The sequence below is a fragment of the Artemia sp. Qi Xiang Cuo genome, chromosome 6, assembly GCF_049724085.1.
Source record: "Artemia sp. Qi Xiang Cuo chromosome 6, ASM4972408v1, whole genome shotgun sequence".
NCBI classification, from domain to species: domain Eukaryota; kingdom Metazoa; phylum Arthropoda; class Branchiopoda; order Anostraca; family Artemiidae; genus Artemia; species Artemia sp. Qi Xiang Cuo.
In genome coordinates, this window is record NC_142799.1 from 65,772,110 (window position 1) to 65,794,684 (window position 22,575).

General features: G+C 33.0%; 1 protein-coding gene across 2 annotated transcripts in view; it reads left to right on the forward strand.

Moving 5' to 3' along the window:
- Positions 1 to 22,575, forward strand: part of LOC148951519 (potassium channel, subfamily K, member 16-like) — a 164,785-nt gene that overhangs the window by 108,699 nt on the left and 33,511 nt on the right. The window contains exon 5 of one of the 2 annotated variants that reach the window (XM_089090305.1): positions 6,065 to 6,100. The exons of the other annotated variant lie outside the window; for it this stretch is intronic. Within the exon in view, the coding sequence (XP_088946431.1) occupies positions 6,065 to 6,100 (36 nt within the window). The remainder of the gene's footprint in view (positions 1 to 6,064; positions 6,101 to 22,575) is intronic. 2 annotated transcript variants of the gene reach the window in all.

Sequence of the window (22,575 nt, forward strand, 5' to 3'; positions counted from 1 at the left end):
TTGGACTGCTATCAGAAAAACCTACAATGATATTGCCTACGAAACGCTTGGTATGAAAAAGTCACCAAAGGATGAATGGATCTCCTTCAAATCGTGGGATCTGATCGAGAAGAGGGCTGACAAGAGAAAATCTCTTCTCAACACTCTTTCCCCTGATGCTAGACACCCTCTTGAACAAGAGTATGCCATACTTGATAAGGCTATAAAGAAAAGGCATCCGTGCTGATAAACGCTGTAGCCTTGAACAGAACGCTGAGAAGGCTGAAGAAGCTGCTAGACGGGGAGACTCTCGGTCAGTGTACCGCATAACCAATGAGATAGTCGGAAAACGTCCAAAGACAGATAAACCTGTCAAAGATGAGTTTGGACGACTTCTTACTGACCCTAATAATGTGAATGAAGCCTGGGTGAAGCGTTTCGAAAAACCGTTAAATAGACCACCACTTGCTGATCCTCCGGATATACCAGACACGCCATTTCTAAATCTAGCCGTCGATATTAAAGTACCCTCTGGTGGGGAGATACTAAAGGCGGCTAAGAAGCTGAAGTCTGGAAAGTCCCCTGGGGAAGACCAAAGTGCGGCTGAAATGATTAAATGCTCAGTAGCTGCATGCATAGCTGTATGGACCACGTTTTTCTCTATAATTTGGAGAATAGAAGAAATTCCTAAGGATTGGACAAAAAATACTCTCAAATATTAAAAAAAGGCGAAGCTGCAAAGTGCGAAAACTGGAGAGGTATCAGCCTTGTATCTATACCTTGCAAACTATTGGCGACTAAACTCCTTAACAGAATTCAACGAGCGTTGAACGAACATCCCCGAGACGAGTAGCATGGATTCCGTCCACACCGATAATGCGCTGATCTTGTATTTACTCTCAGAATGCTGCTAGAAGAAGCGAATGAATGGCACAATAAGCTATACTTGGTCTTTATAGACTTCGAGAAAACTTTTAACTCGGTAGATCGCCAAATGCTTTGGAAGCTTCTCGAATACTACGGTATTCCTGATAAGCTCATTCGAATCATTAAAGCCTTCTACAAAGACACAGAATGTTGGGTGAAGACAACTGACGGGAGCACCCGTTACTTTCGTACAGGGGTGAAACAAGGCTGTGTGCTATCACCGCTGCTATTTATTCTTATCATTGATTATATTCCCCGGACCTGCGATGGACATGGGATTCAGTTGGATAATAAGAGACTCGGAGATGTTGATTTCATTGACGATATCAGCCTCCTAGACTCCTGCCAACAAAAGCTCCAGGATTACCTTAACCAAGTCAGGGACGCTGCCGAACCTTTTGGCCTTAAGATAAATACTCACCATGCGATGCAATAACCAGACGATAGAGCAAGTCGTAGAGTTCAAGTACTTAGGAAGTACCATCCGCAATTCAGGATCGTGTCAGCGAGAAGTCAAGTTAAGAATCCGGCAGGCTAATACATCTTCCAGGAAACTGTCCAAAATTTGGCGCAGCCAGAAGTACTCTCTCTGACTCAAGCTGAGGCTGTTCAACAGCAACGTCCTCTCAACGCTTTGCTATGGCTCTGAAACTTGGCACATAGATCAAATACTGGAAAAGAAACGAAAAGAAACGAAGCGTTCGAAAACATTTGCTTAAGGCGCATTCTAAATATCCACTGGTCCCAAAAAGTAGCAAATGCTACTAAACGACAGAAGACATCTCAACCACTGGTAATCAAAGTGATCAGATATAGGAAGTGGAGATACCTTGGTCATGTGATCCGCCTGTCCGAAACTCGACTACCGAAGGTCGTCCTTCAGTGGCAGCCACGTGGTACCAGAAGAAGAGGACACCCCAAAAATACCCTACGACGCAGCTACCGGGCTGACCTCGCAAACCTCAATCCAACCTGAATGGGAAGTCGTCTGGGCGGCCGCAGCGATGATGGATGACTGGCGACTCTTCCTGGATGCCATAAGCGCCTCTGGAGGCACAGGAGGATCGAAGGTCTAAGGATATATATATATATATATATATATATATATATATATATATATATATATATATATATATATATATATATATACATATATATATATATATATATATATATATATATATATATATATATATATATATATATATATATATATATATATATATATATATATATATAAAAATATATATATATATATATATATATATATATATATATATATATATATATATATATATATATATATATATATATATATATATATATATATATATATATATATATATATATATATATATATATATATATATATATATATATATATATATATATATATATATATATATATATATATATATATATATATATATATATATATATATATATATATATATGTTTTCCACTTTAATAGCTGTTGTAATCTAAATAATGCAATGTAACAATTAGTTTTATTGAATAGACAGTATGTTCCGAGCTGTAAGGAGCTGTAAGGAGCGACCCGGCTCAATGGTAACCGAAAGTCTAAAAAACGGAATTTTGATACCAATAGATACATCAGAAGAATAAGATCTTAAGTGTGATTTCAAATATATAAGTTTCATCAAGTTTAATTTTACCCATCAAAAGTTACGCGCCTTAGAAAATTTGGCTTATTTTCGAAAAAAGGCAAAAAGACCCCCTAAAAGTTATAGAAACTTAATGAGAATCACATCATCATATTAAACGTATCAGAGAACTCTACCTTAGCATTCTCAAATTTCTACCTCTAAAAATGTTTAATTTTTGATTTTTTTTTGCCAGAAGAAAGGTCAGGAATTTGTTTTTATTTGTTTTTTTTTTCTTTTTCCCAGGGGTGATCGTATTTACTCAATGATCATCAAATATATTGGGCGGGCTCATTCGAACGAAAATTAAAAGTTCTAGTGCCCTTTTTAAGTGAAAAAAAAAATGGAGGGCAACAAGGCCCCCCTCCACGCTCATTTTTTCCCAAAGTCACCCAATCAAAATTTTGAGACAACCATTTTGTTTAGAATGGTCGAAAATGTGATAACTATATCTTTTAGGATGACTTAATCCCCCGAAGCCCCCGGGGGGAGGGCTGAAAGTTATGAACTTTACCCAATGTTAACCTATAGCATTGGTTATTGGGACGTATACAGACGTTTTCAGGGGGAATGTTTTCTGGTAGTGGGGGGTGAGGGAGGGTTTTTATTGTTTAAAAAAAGAATAGAGTTCTGAGAAAGTCAAACTTTAGCGTAAAGAGCGAGGCGCTGAGGAGGGAACGGCCCCTTTCATATACGGAATAATTTCTTTTCGTTTTAAGTTTTAATGTCGATCCCTACTTTCAGTTAAAAAAAAAACTTGTTTTTTATATTTAATTCTTGTTTAGGAGCGAGTGGCATACTGCACGCCAGTATGGTCTTGTTGTCAATAAAATAAACAGGTTTTTTTTAACTGAAAGTAAGGAAAGACGTTAAAACTTAAAATGAACAGAAATTATTCCGTATATGAAAGGGGCTGTCCGCTCCTCAACGCCTCGCTCTTTACGCTAAAGTTGTTTATTGTTCAATAAAAATAGGGTTGTGATAGAGTAGAGTTAAGATTTTTTAGTACTTTCATAAGAGCTATTTATTCTAATTAACGGCCTTTGTGATTAAGGGGTCATTTTTAAAGAATTGGAACAAAATTCGAACTTTAGCTTAAAGAGCAAGGCATTGACTAGGGGGCGAACCCCCTAATATATATGGGGCTGTCCCCTCCTCAACGCCTCGCTCTTTACGCTTAAGTTTGACTTTCTCACAACTCTTTCTATTAAACAATAAAAAACTTTAGCGTAAAGAGCGATGCGTTGAGGAGGGTAAAGCCCCTTTCATGTACGAAATAATTTCTGTTTGTTTTATGTTTTAACGTCGTTCCTTGCTTTCAGTTAAAAATACCTGTTTTTTTCATTTAATTTTTGAACGTTTTTGAATTAATACAGGTTTTGATTTTGGCTCACCGTACATGAATGATTAAAACAAAATTTGCATATTAATTTTACTTTTATTTGGTTAAATGGCTTTCTCGAAACTTGTTTAATTTTATTTAAGAACGTTTCTATTAGTAATAATTATACGTGACTTACGAATTAACTAACGTAACAATCTTCTATATTCATAGATTTTTAATACATATATTAGTGGGTTCGCCTCCTAGTCAATACCTTGCTCTTTAAGCTAAAGTTCAAATTTTGTTCCAAATCTTTAAAAATGACCGCTTAATCACAAAGGCTGCTAATTAGAATAAATAGCTCTTATGAAAGTACTAAAAAATATTTGGCTTAAAGAGTGAGGTATTAACTAGGGAGCGAACCCAATCATATACGTAATATTTTCTGTTAGTTTTAAGTTTGATGTTGCTCCTTACTTTCAGTTGAAAAACTTGTTTTTTTTATTTAATTTCAGATTTTTTATAATGCTGGGAAATCCGGCGCCCCCTTCATAGCAATGTCCCTTCCCCCATGAAAACTTCCTTCATGGAAAGATCCTCCCATATAACCCCCGACCCCCCACCTACCAGAAAAAATCCCCCCTAAAAACGTCTGTATACTTCCCAATAACCAATACTAAATGTTAACATTGGGTAAAGTTCATAACTTTCAGCCCTCCCCCCGAGGATTTCGGGGGATTAAGTCATCCTGAAAGACATAGTTATCATATTTTCGATCATGCTGAACAAAATGGTCATCTAAAAATTTTTATTGGACTACTTTGGGAAAAAAATGAGCGTGGGAAGGGGCCTAGTTGCCCTCCTTTTTTGGTCACTTAAAAAGGCCACTAGAACTTTTAATTTCCGTTCGAATGAGCCCTCCTACAATATTCTAGGACCACTGGGTTGATACAATCACCCCCGGGAAAAAAAACAAAAAAAAACAAAACAAAAAAACAAATATACTGGCAAAAAATGCAAAATCCCACATTTTTGTCGATAGGTGCTTGAAACCTCTACAGTAGGGTTCTTTGGTACGCTGAATATGACGGTGTGATTTTCATTAAGGTTCTATAACTTTTAGGGGGTCTTTCCCCCTTTTTTCTAAAATCAGCCAAATTTTCTCAGGCGCGTCACTTTTGATGGGTAGAACTAAACTTAATTAAACTTATATATTTGAAATCAGCATTAAATTTTAATTTTTTTGATGTATCTATTGGTATAAAAAATCTGTTTTTTAGAGTTTCGGTTACCATTGAGCTGGGTCGCTCCTTACTTACAGTTCGTTACCACGAACTGTTTGATTAGTGTTGAAATGTGAAGATTGTTTCATCCTAAAGTGTGAGGATGCCAGATACGACCTTATGCGTGACAGCAACAGATTTGTAATCAAATTCGAATAATTTTGAACTTACTACAGTTTACATACTAAACTACAGTTTGTTCCTTCCTTTTTGTTCAACTTTGCAAGATTTGCCATTATTTAATTTGCCATGGAAAATAATTTTTTTTATAAGACTATGTTTTATTCCTGTTTTTATTAGATGAAAAATTACACTGTTTCCTATCTGTGAAAAATTAACTCGTATATGCTGTGTTTGCTATAGCTTCACTCTTGTCCAATTCTGATCGAAATTACCTTGTAAATTAATTGTTAAAGGTTTACAGCAGCCTCAGAGCCTATCTAAAAAAGAAAATCGAGTTTTTCAGTTATTCCTGCCTTTTCTTCAACTTTGTAACATCCTTCAAACAATTCTGATGACAAAAAAAAAAAAAAAAAAAAAAAAAAAAAAAAAAATAAAAAAGCTATGACAAATTATTGTAATTAAAAAAAAAAGCAGTAACAACTCAATAGACCATAACAAAAAATATTTTACTGTCAATATTTAGGTTTTTCTAAAAATCACTCAACTAGAGTTGCAAAAAAAGAAATCTGCCAGGAGCTCTCAGACAGAATGGCTATCAATTAGTCAAACTTGTAGTGTGAAATTATGAATAATTACTTTTATCCTTTAGCTGAAACTTGAGTCTCAGTTTTGTGGTTTTTTAGATTGGTCAATTAAGAGTGCAAACTAGAAGTGATTTCACAAATTCTTCTCCATTTCCTCAAAATACTTTCTTTTTACTGTAGGTACACGGTGATGTCATATTCTGTAACAACATTAAGGTATGATAGCACAATAACACAAATAAGAGCACAAATTTTTGCTTGGTTCACAAATAAAATTGCTTAGTAGATAGTGAGAACCAGATTTAGCTCTTGTAATTCAAAAGGCGTTATGTGGTACTTTTTTCAATGTCTATGTATAAAGACTTCTATCTAATGATATACGCAAAATTGCTTAATTCAATCCACTTTTCTCTATTTTATTTTCTTTAAGATGAATAGAAGTTTGTGTTTCTCCCAAAATCCGCGATACTACCTTTCTCAAAATGCCAAAATTGTTTTGGGATTTTTTTTTATATCAAAAACTTTCATCGTCTTGTTTTAGAGGCCAATAAATAACCTTCATTGTTCGTTAAAAACAGTTAAAAAATACAAGCGGTTTTTCAGTTTTTGCCTCTCATGTGAAATTCATGTTGTGCAACATAGCTTCTTTTGAATTTCTGTTGCTTATATTGAGATAGCACTTAGGATAAAGCACTTATAGTTTAAAATCAATATACATTTGGAAATATTATAATGTTCAAAATTTTTTGGTGAAATTTTCGGTTTCTTAGCAGAATTATAGATAAAAAAATTTTTTTTTTCAACTGAAGGTAAGGAGTAATATCAAAACTTCAGATCAACAGGAATTATTCCATTCTTCCCTAGGATGGATGATAGACATGATCATCAAGCAATGAAAAGAATCATTTCTATACAACCCTTAAAAAGTTAAGCCAGCTTTGCATCTCACAGACACTATCTGTCTTGCTTTTACTCTAGTTAGCCATGGCTCTGAAATCTCGCATCACTTCTATCAAGCTGATATTCAAAAACCAACGGACTCGGTCTTGTCCTTCGGCCTCGACCTCCTTCGTCAACCCTGACTCTTTACGCTAAAGTCTTAAAAATTCTTTAAAAATACTTCTCATACAAATACAACGGCTTATATATTTGAGGATTCGCGAGGGATAAGGAAAGGGCAGGCCCCCTCATATACGAAATAATATCCGTTCAATTGAAGTTTTACTGTTTCTCCTTTCTTTCAGCTGAAAAAGCTTGGTTCTTTAAATTTAATTTCTGACCGTTTTTCAAATCATGTCTGGAAACAGAAAAATTACCTTTCACAAAAATTTATATATATTTTCCCCAAAAATACTATATGTGCACAACGGGCAAATTGCATAACTTACAGCCATTTTCCCAGAGGCTATAGAGGGGGTCTTTCATCCCCAGAGGCATAGTTATTGGGCCTTTAAACTTTGATGATCTAAATGGCTATTTCAAAATTTTGATCGGATGTCTTTGAAAAACAATGAGACGTAGGTGGAGGGAAAGGGGCTCGTTGTCCTCCTATGTTTTTAGTCCCTTAAAGGGGGCACAAGAACTTTTAATTCCGCTGGAATGAGGCCTCTCTCGATCTTTTAGGATCATTGGCTCGATACGATCGACCCTGGGAAAACCAAAAAGAAAAACAAAAGAACCAATGAACACGCATCCGTGATCCTTTTTCTGGCAAAAAAATACAATATTCCACATTTTTGTAGATAGGAGCTTGAAAATTTTACAGTTGGTTTCTCTGATATTCAATCTGATGGTGCGATTTCATTAATATCGCTTGACTTTTTGGGGGTGTTTCCCCTCTATTTTTGGAAGTCAGTTTAATTTTCTCAAGCTCGTAGAATTTGATGGAAAACATAAATGTTAATGAGTTATAAGTAGTAATCAACATTATACTTCTCCCAGACATATAGCAAATACCATGTTATTCTAACAGACATATAGGAAATACCATGTTATTCTAACAGACATATAGGAAATATCATGTTATTCTACGACGCCCCCGTACCAAACAGGTTGGGCACCTTTGCCAAGAGATTTACGCAATTTAAGGACAAGTTTTTCTGACATAGATTTCTAGTTCATGATATACAAGTTTTTTTTTAGGTTAAATCCGTGGTCATTCATCTGTAAGTTGATTAGTAGGTTTTTTTTTTAACTTGGCTAATAGGTTTTTAAACCTATTACTACGAACGCTACATGCATTCAATTTTTGGAACTAGGAGCGAGATTGTGTGATGCTATCAGACTGGTTTCGTTTCATGGGTTCATTAATAGAAGGACTAATGTTTTTGAAAAGGGTAATTACTTCTTTAGTTTACAAGATTTGCGAATTTTTTGCGAAAAGATATTTGCGTAAAGGTATTGCGATGGTTAAGAATGCCTCACGGTAATTAAAGAATGAGGAATGGGATGCTATAATTAGAATGATTTTAAGTTGAAAAATTGTGACGTAAAAATAACTCAGTTATTTGCTTGCGTGTATAGGAATTCCCATGTTATTTGCTTGCTTGTATTTTGTGTTAAAATAAGTAGTTTTTGTATCTTTTAAAAGAGCTTTAAGGGGTTTGAGAGACTCAGTTGCCTAATTCCGTGTGGTTTTACTTTACTTAGTGGTCATTAAAAACGAAATTTTTGTGTTAAATCAGTAATTTTTGTATCTTTTAAAAGAGCTTTAAGGGGTTTGAGAGACTCAGTTGCCTGATTCCATGTGGTTTTTCTTTACTTGGTGTTCATTTGTTTTATATTTTAAAATAGCTTTACAGGTTTTTAGAGACTAATTTGACTTATTACTTTTGATTTTTCTTTAATTTATTGTAATTAAAAAAGAAAATTTTTTGTTAATTTAGTATTTTTTGTATATTATAAAATAGATTTAATGGGTTTGATAGACTCAGTTGCCAGATTCTATGTGGTTTTTCTTTACTTGGTGGTCATTAAAAACGAAACTTGGTGGTCATTTGTTGTATCTTTTAAAAGAGCTTTACAGGGTTTGAGAGACTCAGTTGCCTAATTCCGTATGATTTTTCTTTACTTGATGGTCATTAAAACGAAATTTTTGTGTTAAATAAGTAGTTTTTTGTATCTTTTAAAAGAGCTTTACGGGGATTGAGAGACTCAGTTGCCGGATTCCATGTGGTTTTTCTTTACTTGGTGGTCATTAAAAACGAAAATTGGTGGTTATTTGTTGTATCTTTTAAAAGAGCTTTACAGGGTTTGAGAGACTCAGTTGCCTAATTTCGTGTGATTTTTCTTTACTTGATGGTCATTAAAAACGAATTTTTTGTGTTAAATAAGTAGTTTTTGTATCTTTTAAATGATCTTTAAAGGGTTTGAGAGACTCAGTTGCCGGATTCCGAGTGGTTTTTTTTTTACTTGGTGGTCATTAAAATCGAAATTTTTTGTGTTAAATAATTAATTTTTGTATCTTTTAAAAGAGCTTTACGGTGTTTGGGAAACTCAGTTGACAGATTCCGTGGGTTTTTTCTTTTCTTGGTGGTCTTTAAAAACGAAATTTTTGTGTTAAATAAGTTGTTTTGTATCTTTTAAAAGAGCTTTACAGGGTTTGAGAGACTCAGTTGCCTAATTCCGTGTAGTTTTTCTTTACTTGGTGGTCATTGAAAACGAAATTTTTGTGTTAAATAAGTAGTTTTTGTATCTTTTAAAAGAGCTTTACGGGGATTGAGAGACTCAGTTGCCGGATTCCGTGTGATTTGTCTTTTCTTGTTGGTAAATAAAAAATAAATTTGTTTGTTATATCAGTATAGTTTTTATATTTTATAATATATTTTAAGGGTTTTAGAGACTAAGTTGAATTATTACTTGTTGTTTTAATTTAGTTGGTGTTCATTAAAAAAGAAATTTTTGTGTTAAATAAGTTGTTTTTGTATCTTTTAAAAGAGCTTTACGGTGAGTGAGAGACTCAGTTTCTGGGTTCCTTGTGGTTTTTCTTTCCTTGATTGTAATTTGTTGTATCTTGTAATATACCTTTAAAGAGTTTTAGAGAATCAGTTGCCGAATTCAGTGTGTTTTTCATTTACTTGATGGTCATTAAAAACGTAATTTTTGTGTTAAATCAGTAGTTTTTGTATCTTTTAAAAGAGCTTTAAGGGGTTTGAGAGACTCAGTTGCATGATTCCGTGTGGTTTTTCTTTACTTGGTGGTCATTTGTTGTATCTTTTAAAAGAGCATTACAGAGTTTGTGAGACTCAGTTGCCTAATTCCGTGTGGTTTTTCTTTACTTGGTGGTAATTAAAAACGAAATTTTTTTGTTAAATAAGTAGTTTTTGTATTTTTAAAAAGAGCTTTACGGGGTTTGAGAGACTCAGTTGCCTAATCCCGTGTGGTTTTTCTTTACTTGGTGGTCATTAAAAACGAAATTTTTGTGTTAAATAAGTAGTTTTTGTATCTTTTAAAAGAGCTTTACGGGGATTGAGAGACTCAGTTGTCGGATTCCACGTGGTTTTTCTTTACTTGGTGGTCATTAAAAACGAAATTTTTGTGTTAAATCAGTAGTTTTTGAATCTTTTAAAAGAGCTTTAAGGGGTTTGAGAGACTCAGTTGCCAGATTCCGTGTGGTTTTTTCTGTACTTGTTGGTCATTTGTTGTATCTTTTAAAAGAGCTTTACAGAGTTTGAGAGACTCAGTTGCCGAATTCCGTGTGGTTTTCGTTTACTTGGTGGTCATTAAAAACAAAATTTTTGTGTTAATTCAGTAGTTTTTGTATCTTTTAATAGAGCTGTAATGGGTGTGAGAGACTCGGGTGCCTGATTCCGTGTGGTTTTTCTTTACTTGGTGGTCATTTGTTGTATCTTTTAAAAGAGCTTTACAGGGTTTGAGAGACTCAGTTGCCTAATTCTGTGTGGTTTTTCTTTACTTGATGCCCATTAAAAACGAAATTTTTGTGTTAAATCAGTAGTTTTTGTATCTTTTAAAAGAGCTTTAAGGGGTTTGAGAGACTCAGTTGCCTGATTCCGTGTGGTTTTTCTTTACTTGGTGGTCATTAAAAACCAAATTTTTATTTTAAATAAGAAGTTTTTGAAAATATTATAAGAGATAAAATGTGTTATAGAGACTCAGTTGCCTGATTCCGTGTGGTTTTTTTTACTTGGTGGTCATTAAAAACGAAATTTTTGTGTTAAATAAGTAGTTTTTGTATCTTTTAAAAGAGCTTTACGGGGATTGATAGACTCAGTTTTACCTTGTCACAGTTACATTTTCTTGATTTTTCAAAGTTCTTTTTGAATTTCTTTCGTTGAAATGCAAGAGTTGGAATATTTCAGTAGTGTTTGGTTGTGGTCTACCTTGTCACAGTTACATTTTCTTGATTTTTCAAGGTTTATTTTGAATTTCTTTCGTTGAAATGCAAGAGTCAGAATATTTCAGTAGTGTTTGGTTGTGGTGTACATTGTCACAGTTACATTTTCTTGATTTTTAAAAGTTCATTTTGAATTTCTTTCGATGAAATGCAAGAGTTGGAATAGTTCAGTAGTGTTTGGTTGTGGTTTACCTTGTCACAGTGACATTTTCTAGATTTTTCAAAGTTCATTTTGAATTTCTTTCGCTGAAATGCACGAGTTGGAATATTTCAGTAGTGTTTTGTTGTGGTTTACCTTGTCACAGTTACATTTTCTTGATTTTTCAAAGTTCATTTTGAATTTCTTTCGCTGAAATGCAAGAGTTGGAATATTTCAGTAGTGTTTGGTTGTGGTTTACCTTGTCACAGTTACATTTTCTTGATTTTTCAAAGTTCATTTTGAATTTCTTTCGTTGAAATGCAAGAGCTGGAACATTTCAGTAGTGTTTGGTTGTGGTTTACCTTGTCACATTTACATTTTCTTGATTTTACAAAGTTCATTTTGAATTTCTTTCGCTGAAATGCAAGAGTTGGAATATTTCAGTAGTGTTTGTTTGTGGATTACCTTGTCACAGTTACATTTTCTTGATTTTTCAAAGTTCATTTTGAATTTCTTTCGCTGAAATGCAAGAGTTGGAATAGTTCAGTTGTGTTGGGTTGTGGTTTAGCTTGTCACAGTTAAATTTTCTTGATTTTTAACAGTTGAGTTTGTATTTATTTCGTTTTTATTGAAGAGTTGGTATGTGTCAGTCGTGTTTGGTTGTGGTTTACCTTGTCACAGTTACATTTTCTTGATTGTTCATTTTGAATTTCTTTCGCTGAAATGCAAGAGTTGGAATATTTCAGTAGTGTTTGGTTGTGGTTTACCTTGTCACAGTTACATTTTCTTGATTTTTCAAAGTTCATTTTGAATTTCTTTCGTTGAAATGCAAGAGTTGGAATATTTCAGTAGTGTTTGGTTGTGGTTTACCTTGTCACAGTTACATTTTCTTGATTTTTTTCAAAGTTCATGTTTTGAGGTTGTGGTTTACCTTGTCACAGTTACATTTTCTTGATTTTTCAAAGTTCATTTTGAATTTCTTTCGCTGAAATGCAAGAGTTGGAATATTTCAGTGTCACAGTTACATTTTGTTGATTTTTCAAAGTTCATTTTGTATTTATTTCATTGAAATGAAAGAGTTGGAAAATTTCAGTAGTGTTTGGTTGTGGTTTACCTTGTCACAGTTACATTTTCTTGGTTTTTCAAAGTTCATTTTGAATTTCTTTCATTGAAATGCAAGAGATGGAATATTTCAGTAGTGTATGGTTGTGGTTTACCTTGTCACAGTTACATTTTCATGATTTTTCAAAGTTCATTTAGAATTTCTTTCTTTTAAATTCAAGAGTTGGAATATTTGAGTCGTGTTTGATTGTGGTTTACCTTGTATGAGTTACATTTTCTTTTTTTTTAAAAGTTTATTTTGATTTTCTTTCTTTGAAATTCAAGAGTTGGAATATTTCAGTAGTGTTTGGTTGTGGTTTACCTTGTCACAGTTACATTTTCTTGATTTTCAAAGTTCATTTTGAATTCTTTCGTTGAAATACAAGAGTTGGAATATTTCAGTAGTGTATGGTTGTGGTTTACCTTGTCACAGTTACATTTTCTTGATTTTTCAAAGTTCATTTTGAATTTCTTTCGTTGAAATGCAAGAGTTGGAATATTTCAGCAGTGTTTGGTTGTGGTTTACCTTGTCACAGTTACATTTTCTTGATTTTTCAAAGTTCATTTTGAATTTCTTTCGTTGAAATGCAAGAGTTGGAATATTTCAGTAGTGTTTGGTTGTGGTTTACCTTGTCACAGTTACATTTTCTTGATTTTTCAAAGTTCATTTTGAATTTCTTTCGTTGAAATGCAAGAGTTGGAATATTTCAGTAGTGTTTGGTTGTGGTTTACCTTGTCACAGTTACATTTTCTTGATTTTTCAAAGTTCATTTTGAATTTCTTTCGTTGAAATGCAAGAGTTGGAATATTTCAGTAGTGTTTGGTTGTGGTTTACCTTGTCACAGTTACATTTTATTGATTTTTCAATGTTCATTTTGAATTTCTTTCGTTGAAATGCAAGAGTTGGAATATTTCAGTAGTGTTTGGTTGTGGTTTACCTTGTCACAGTTACATTTTCTCGATTTTTCAAAGTTCATTTTGAATTTCTATCGTTGAAATGCAAGAGTTTGAATATTTCAGTAGTGTTTGCTTGTGGTTTACCTTGTCACAGTTACATTTTCTTGATTTTTCAAAGTTCATTTTGAATCATTCAAGAAACGTGATTAAACACGTTTTTAAACTACATGCTATTTGCATACCTTTCCTTGGCACCTTTCCAAACGAGCGGGGATTCCCCGCTGGTTCCTACACATTGCAAAAAAGTGAGCAGTACGAAAACTCCACGTTTTCAACCAGACTGGTTTTTAGACAACACACCCACAGAGATGACACACACACACATAGAGACGAGACACGCACAGACACGACACACAAACAGAGTCATAGTGAGAGAGATATCCAAAAAGTTGGGTTGATCTAGGTTCACTTAGAGTGGCGCGCCACTCTAAGTGAACCTAGATCAACCCAACTTTTGGATATCTCTCTCACTATGACTCTGTTTGTGTGTCGTGTCTGTGCGTGTCTCGTCTCTATGTGTGTGTGTGTCATCTCTGTGGGTGTGTTGTCTAAAAACCAGTCTGGTTGAAAACGTGGAGTTTTCGTACTGCTCATTTTTTGCAATGTGTAGGAACCAGCGGGGAATCCCTGCTCGTTTGGAAAGGTGCCAAGGAAAGGCATGCAAATAGCATGTAGTTTAAAAACGTGTTTAATGACGTTTCTTGAATGATTCAAAATGAACTTTGAAAAATCAAGAAAATGTAACTGTGACAAGGTAAACCACAAGCAAACACTACTGAAATATTCCAACTCTTGCATTTCAACGAAAAAATTCAAAATGAACTTTGAAAAATCAAGAAAATGTAACTGTGACAAGGTAAACCACAACCAAACACTACTGAAATATTCCAACTCTTGCATTTCAACGAAAAGAAATTCAAAATGAACTTTGAAAAATCAAGAAAATGTAACTGTGACAAGGTAAACCACAACCAAACACTACTGAAATATTCCAACTCTTGCATTTCAACGAAAGAAATTCAAAATGAACTTTGAAAAATCAAGAAAATGTAACTGTGACAAGGTAAACCACAACCAAACACTACTGAAATATTCCAACTCTTGCATTTCAACGAAAGAAATTCAAAATGAACTTTGAAAAATCAAGAAAATGTAACTGTGACAAGGTAAACCACAACCAAACACTACTGAAATATTCCAACTCTTGCATTTCAACGAAAGAAATTCAAAATGAACTTTGAAAAATCAAGAAAATGTAACTGTGACAAGGTAAACCACAACCAAACACTACTGAAATATTCCAACTCTTGCATTTCAACGAAAGAAATTCAAAATGAACTTTGAAAAATCAAGAAAATGTAACTGTGACTAGGATAACCACAACCAAACACTACTGAAATATTCCAACTCTTGCATTTCAACGAAAAAATTCAAAATGAATTTTGAAAAATCAAGAAAATGTAACTGTGAGACGGTAAACCACAATCAAACGCTATTGAAATATTCCAACTCTTGCATTTCAACGAAAGAAATTCAAAATAAACTTTGAAAAAACAAGAAAATGTAACTGCGACCAGGTAGACCACAACCAAACACTACTGAAATATTCCCACTCGTACACTTCAATGAAAGAAATTCAAAATGAACTTTGAAAAATCAAGAAAATGTAACTGTGACAAGGTAAACCACAACCAAACACTACTGAAATATTCCAACTCTTGCATTTCAACGAAAGAAATTCAAAATGAACTTTGAAAAATCAAGAAAATGTAACTGTGACACTGAAATATTCCAACTCTTGCATTTCAGCTGAAAGAAATTCAAAATGAACTTTGAAAAATCAAGAAAAATGTAACTGTGACAAGGTAAACCACAACCTCAAAATGAACTTTGAAAAATCAAGAAAATGTAACTGTGACAAGGTAAACCACAACCAAACACTACTGAAATATTCCAACTCTTGCATTTCAACGAAATATATTCAAAATAAACTTTTGAAAAATCAAAAAAATGTAACTGTGACAATGAAAACCACAACCAAACACTACTGAAATATTCCAACTCTTCTATTTCAGCGAAACAAATTCAAAATGAACTTTGATAAATCAAGAAAATGTAACTGTGACAAGGTAAACCACAACCAAACACTACTGAAATATTCCAACTCTTGCATTTCAACGAAAGAAATTCAAAATGAACTTTGAAAAATCAAGAAAATGTAACTGTGACAAGGTAAACCACAACCAAACACTACTGAAATATTCCAACTCTTGCATTTCAGCGAAAGAAATTCAAAATGAAATTTGAAAAATCAAGAAAATGTAACTGTGACAAGGTAAACCACAATCAAACACTACTGAAATATTCCAACTCTTGCATTTCAACGAAAGAAATTCAAAATGAACTTTGAAAATTCAAGAAAATGAACCTTTGACATGTTAAACGACAACCAAACACTCCTGAAATATTCCAACTCTTGCATTTCCTCGAAAGAAATTCACAATGAACTTTGAAAATTCAAGAAAATGTAAATTTGAAAAGATAAAACACCAACAAACACAAATGAAATATTAAATAACTATAAAAAAAAAGATAGATAAACAAAATGTGAAAATAATTTAAAAGTTCCAGTACAAGTGACCCGGTCCAAACCAAAAAATACATAATGAACATTTAAAACAAGTTACTAACAGCGAAAGAAATTCCAAATGAACTTTGAAAAATCACGAAAATATAACTGTGACAAGGTAAACCACAACCAAACACTACTGAAATATTCCAACTCTTGCATTTCAGCGAAAGAAATTTTAAATGAACTTTGAAAAATCAAGAAAATCTAACTGTGACAAGGTAAACCCCAACCAAACACTACTGAAATATTCCAACTCTTGCATTTCAACGAAAGAAATTCAAAATGAACTTTGAAAAATCAAGAAAATTTAACTTTTAAATGTTAAACCACTACCCAACAAAACTGAAATATTCTATCTCTTGCAGTTCAATGAAAGAACTACAAAATAAACTTTGAAAAATCAGGAAAATGTAACTGTGACAAGGTAAACCGCGATAAAATACTACTGAAATATTCCAACTCTTGCATTTCAACGAAAGAAATTCAAAATGAACTTTGAAAAATCAAGAAAATGTAACTGTGACAAGGTAAAACTGAGTCTCTCAATCCCCGTAAAGCTCTTTTAAAAGATACAAAAACTACTTATTTAACACAAAAATTTCTTTTTTAATGACCACCAAGTAAATAAAAACCACATGGATTCCGTAAACTTAGTCTCTAAAACCCCTTAAACCTATTTTAAAATATACAAAAACTACTTATTTAAAAAAAAATTTACTTTTTTAATGACTACAAAGTAAAGAAAAACGACACGGAATCAGGCAACTGAGTCTCTCAAACCCCTTAAAGCTCTTTTAAAAGATACAAAAACTAATTATTTAACATAAAAATTTAGTTTTTAATGACCATCAAGTAATGAAAAATCACACGGAATTAGGCAACTGAGTCTCTCAAACCCTGTAAAGCTCTTTTAAAAGATACAACAAATGACCACCAAGTAAAGAAAAACCACACGGAATCACGCAACTGAGTCTCTCAAACCCCTTAAACCTCTAATAAAAGATACAAAAACTACTGATTTAACACAAAAATTTCGTTTTTAATGACCACCAAGTAAAGTAAAACCACACGGAATTAGGCAACTGAGTCTCTCAAACTCTGTAAAGCTCTTTTAAAATATACAACAAATGACCACCAAGTAAATAAAAAACCACACGGAATCAGGCAACTGAGTCTCTCAAACCCCTTAAAGCTCTTTTAAAAGATACAAAAACTACTTATTTAACACAAAAATTTCGATTTTAATGACCACCCAGTAAAGAAAAACCACATGGAATCCGGCAACTGAGTCTCTCAATCCCCGTAAAGCTCTTTTAAAAGATACAAAAACTACTTATTTAACACAAAAATTTCGTTTTTAATGACCACCAAGTAAAGAAAAACCACACGGAAATAGGCAACTGAGTCTCTCAAACCCTGTAAAGCTCTTTTAAAAGATACAAAAACTACTGATTTAACACAAAAATTTCTTTTTTAATGACCACCAAGTAAAGTAAAACCACACGTAATTAGGAAACTGAGTCTCTAAAACTCTGTAAAGATATTTTAAAAGATACAAAAAATGACCACCAAGTAAAAAAAAACCACATGGAATCAGGCAACTGAGTCTCTCAAACCCCTTAAAGCTCTTTTAAAAGATACAAAAACTACTGATTTAACACAAAAATTTCGTTTTTAATGACCACCAAGTAAAGGAAAACCACACGGAATTAGGCAACTGAGTCTCTCAAACTCTGTAAAGCTCTTTTAAAAGATACAACAAATGACCACCAAGTAAAGAAAACCACATGGAATCCAGCAACTGAGTCTCTCAAACCCTGTAAAGCTCTTTTAAAAGATACAAAAACTACTTATTTAACACAAAAATTTCGTTTTTAATGACCACCAAGTAAAGAAAAACCACACGGAATCCGGCAACTGAGTCTCTCAATCCCTGTAAAGATCTTTTAAAATATACAAAAGCTACTTATTTAACACAAAAAATTAGTTTTTAATGACTACCAAGTAAAGAAAAACCACATGGAATCCGGCAACTGAGTCTCTCAATCCCCGTAAAGCTCTTTTAAAAGATACAAAAACTACTTATTGAACACAAAAATTTCGTTTTTAATGACCACCAAGTAAAGAAAAACCACACGGAATCAGGCCACTGAGTCTCTCAAACCCCTTAAAGCTCTTTTAAAAGATACAAAAACTACTTATTTAACACAAAAATTTCGTTTTTAATGACCACCAAGTGAAGAAAAATCACACGGAATTAGGCAACTGAGTCTCTCAAACCCTGTAAAGCTCTTTTAAAAGATACAACAAATGACTACCAAGTAAAGAAAAACCACACGGAATCAGGCAACGGAGTCTCTCAAACCCCTTAAAGCTCTTTTAAAAGATACAAAAACTACTGATTTAACACAAAAATTTCGTTTTTAATGACCACCAAGTAAAGGAAAACCACACGGAATTAGGCAACTGAGTCTCTCAATCCCCGTAAAGCTCTTAAAAACTACTTATTTAACGCAAAAATTTCATTTTTAATGACCACCAAGTAAAGAAAAACCACACGGAATCAGGCAACTGAGTCTCTCAAGCCCATTAAAGCTCTTTTAAAAGATACAAAAAATGAACAAAAAGTAAAGAAAAAACACACGTAATTAGGCAACTGAGTCTCTCAAACCCCTTAAAGCTCTTTTAAAAGATACAAAAACTACTTATTTAACACAAAAATTTAGTTTTTAATGACCACCAAGTAAAGAAAAATCACACGGAATTAGGCAACTGAGTCTCTCAATCCCCGTAAAGCTCTTTTAAAAGATACAAAAACTACTTATTTAACAAAAATTTCATTTTTAATGACCATCAAGTAAAGAAAAATCACACGGAATTAGGCAACTGAGTCTCTCAAACCCAGTAAAGCTCTTTTAAAAGATACAACAAATGACCACCAAGTAAAGAAAAATCACACGGAATCAGGCAACTGAGTCTCTCATACCCTGTAAAGCTCTTTTAAAAGATACAAAAAATGACCACCAAGTTTCGTTTTTAATGACCACCAAGTAAAGAAAAACCACATGGAATCCGGCAACTGAGTCTCTCAAACCCTATAAAGCTCTTTTAAAAGATAAAACAAATGACCACCAAGTAAAAAAAACCACACGGAATCAGGCAACTGAGTCTCTCAAACCCCTTAAAGCTCTTTTAAAAGATACAAAAACTACTGATTTAACTCAAAACTTTCGTTTTTATTTACCACCAAGTAAAGGAAAACCACACGGAATTAGGCAACTGAGTCTCTCAAACCCTGTAAAGCTCTTTTAAAAGATACAACAAATGACCACCAAGTAAAGAAAACCACATGGAATCCAGCAACTGACTCTCTCAATCCCCGTAAAGCTCTTTTAAAATATAAAAAAAATACTGAGTTACAACAAATATTTAGTTTTTAATGACCACCAATTAAAGAAAAACCACACGGAATCAGGCAACTGAGTATCTCAAACCCTGTAAAGCTCTTTTAAAAGATACAAAAACTACTTATTTAACACAAAAATTTCGTTTTTAATGACCACCAAGTAAAATAAAACCACACGGAATCAGGTAACTGAGTCTCTCAATCCCTTTAAAGCTTTTTTAAAAGATACAAAAACTACTTATTTAACACAAAAATTTCGTTTTTAATGACCACCAAGTAAAGAAAAACCACAAGGAATCAGGCAACTGAGTCTCACAATCCCCGTAAAGCTCTTTTAAAAGATACAAAAACTACTTATATAACACACAAATTTCGTTTTTAATGACTACCAAGTAAAGAAAAATCACAAGGAATTAGGCAACTGAGTCTCTCAAACCCCTTAAAGCTCTTTTAAAAGATACAAAAAATACTTATTTAAAACAAAAATTTCGTTTTTAATTAAAAACAAGCAAATAAAAATAACAAGGAATCATGCAACTGAGTCTCTCAAACACATAACAGATATATTATAATATAAAAATTTTCCAATCAAATAATATAAAAAACACCATGAATCAGGCAACTGAGTCTCTCAAACAAATTAAAGCTATTTTAATAGATACAAAAAATACTTATTTAACACAAAAATTTCGTTTTTAATGACCATCAAGTAAAGAAAAACCACACGGAATTAGGCAACTGAGTCTCTCAAACCCTGTAAAGCTCTTTTAAAAGATACAACAAATGACCACCAAGTTTCGTTTTTAATGACCACCAAGTAAAGAAAAACCACATGGAATCCGGCAACTGAGTCTCTCAAACCCTGTAAAGCTCTTTTAAAAGATAAAACAAATGACCACCAAGTAAAAAAAAACCACATGGAATCAGGCAACTGAGTTTCTCAAACCCCTTAAAGCTATTTTAAAAGATACAAAAAACTACTTATTTAACGCAAAAATTTAGTTTTTAATGACCACCAAGTAAAGGAAAACCACACTGAATTAGGCAACTGAGTCTCTCAAACCCTGTAAAGCTCTTTTAAAAGATAAAACAAATCACCACCAAGTAAACAAAAGCACAAGGAATCCAGCAACTGAGTCTCTCAATCCCCGTAAAGCTCTTTTAAAAGATACAAAAACTACTTATTTAACACAAAAATTTCGGTTTTAATGACCACTAAGTAAAGGAAAACCACACAGAATCAGGCAACTGAGTCTGTAAAAACCCTTCAAGCTATATTAAAAGATACAAAAACTAATTATTTAACACAAACATTTAGTTTTTAATGACAACCTCGAAAAGAAAAACCACCCGGAATCCGGCAACTGAGTCTCTCAAACCCTGTCAAGCTCTTTTAAAAGATACAAAAACTACTTATTTAACACAAAAATTTCGTTTTTAATGACCACCAAGTAAAAAAAAACCACATGGAATCCGACAACTGAGTCTCTCAATCCCCGTAAAGCTCTTTTAAAAGAAACAAAAACAACGTAATTAACACAAAAATTTCGTTTATAATGACCACCAAGTAAAGAAAAACCACACGGAATCAGGCAACTGAGTCTCTCAAACCCCTTAAAGCTCTTTTAAAAGATACAAAAACTACTTATTTAACACACAAATTTCGTTTTTAATGACCACCAAGTGAAGAAAAATCACACGGAATTAGGCAACTGAGTCTCTCAAACCCTTTAAAGCTCTTTTAAAAGATACAACAAATGACTACCAAGTAAAGAAAAACCACACGGAATCAGGCAACGGAGTCTGTCAAACCCCTTAAAGCTCTTTTAAAAGATACAAAAACTACTGATTTAACACAAAAATTTCGTTTTTAATGACCACCAAGTAAAGGAAAACCACACGGAATTAGGCAACTGAGTCTCTCAATCCCCGTAAAGCTCTTTTAAAAGATACAAAAACTACTTATTTAACACAAAAATCTCGTTTTTAATCACCATCAAGTAAAGGAAAACCACACGGAATTAGGCAACTGAGTCTCACAATCCCCGTAAAGCTCTTTTAAAAGATAAAAAAACTAATTATTTAACAAAAAAATTTAGTTTTTAATGACAATAAAGTAAAGAAAAATCACAAGGAATTAGTCAACTGAGACTCACAAACACATAAAACATCTTAAAAAATATTAAAAAAAATAAATCAAAGAAAAGAAAAAAAACAAGGAAACAGGCAACTGAGTCTCTCAAACCCCATAAATCACTTATAAAAGATACAAAAACTACTTATTTAACACAAAAAGTTCGTTTTTAATGACCACCAAGTAAAGAAAAACCACACGGAATTAGGCAACTGAGTCTCTCAAACCCTGTAAAGCTATTTTAAAAGTTACAACAAATGACCACCAAGTTTCTTTTTTAATGACCACCAAGGAAAGAAAAACCACAAGGACTACGGCAACTGAGTCTCTCAATCTCAGTAAAGCTCTTTTAAAAGATACAAAAACTACTTATTTAACACAAAAATTTCGTTTTTAATGACCATCAAGTAAAGAAAAATCACACGGAATTAGGCAACTGAGTCTCTCAAACCCTGTAAAGCTCTTTTAAAAGATACAACAAATGACCACCAAGTTACGTTTTTAATGACTTCCAAGGATAAAAAAATCACTCGGAATCCGGCAACTGAGTCTCTCAAACCCCTTAAAGCTCTTTAAAAATATACAAAAGCAACCTATTTAACAAAAAAATTACTTTTTGATTTAAAATAAATTAAAGAAAAAACACACGGACGCAGTATCATGAGTCTCTAAAACCCCGTAAAGTTCTTTTAAAAGATACAATAAATTAACACCAAGTAAAGAAAAACCACACGAAATCAGGCAAATGAGTTTCTCAAACCCCTTAAAGCTCTTTTAAAAGATACAAAAACTACTGATTTAACACAAAAATTTCGTTTTTAATGACCACCAAGTAAAGAAAAACCACACGGAATCAGGCAACTGAGTCTCTCAAACCCCTTAAAGCTCTTTTAAAAGATACAAAAACTACTTATTTTAACACAAAATACAAGCAAGCAAATAACATGGGAATTCCTATACACGCAGGCA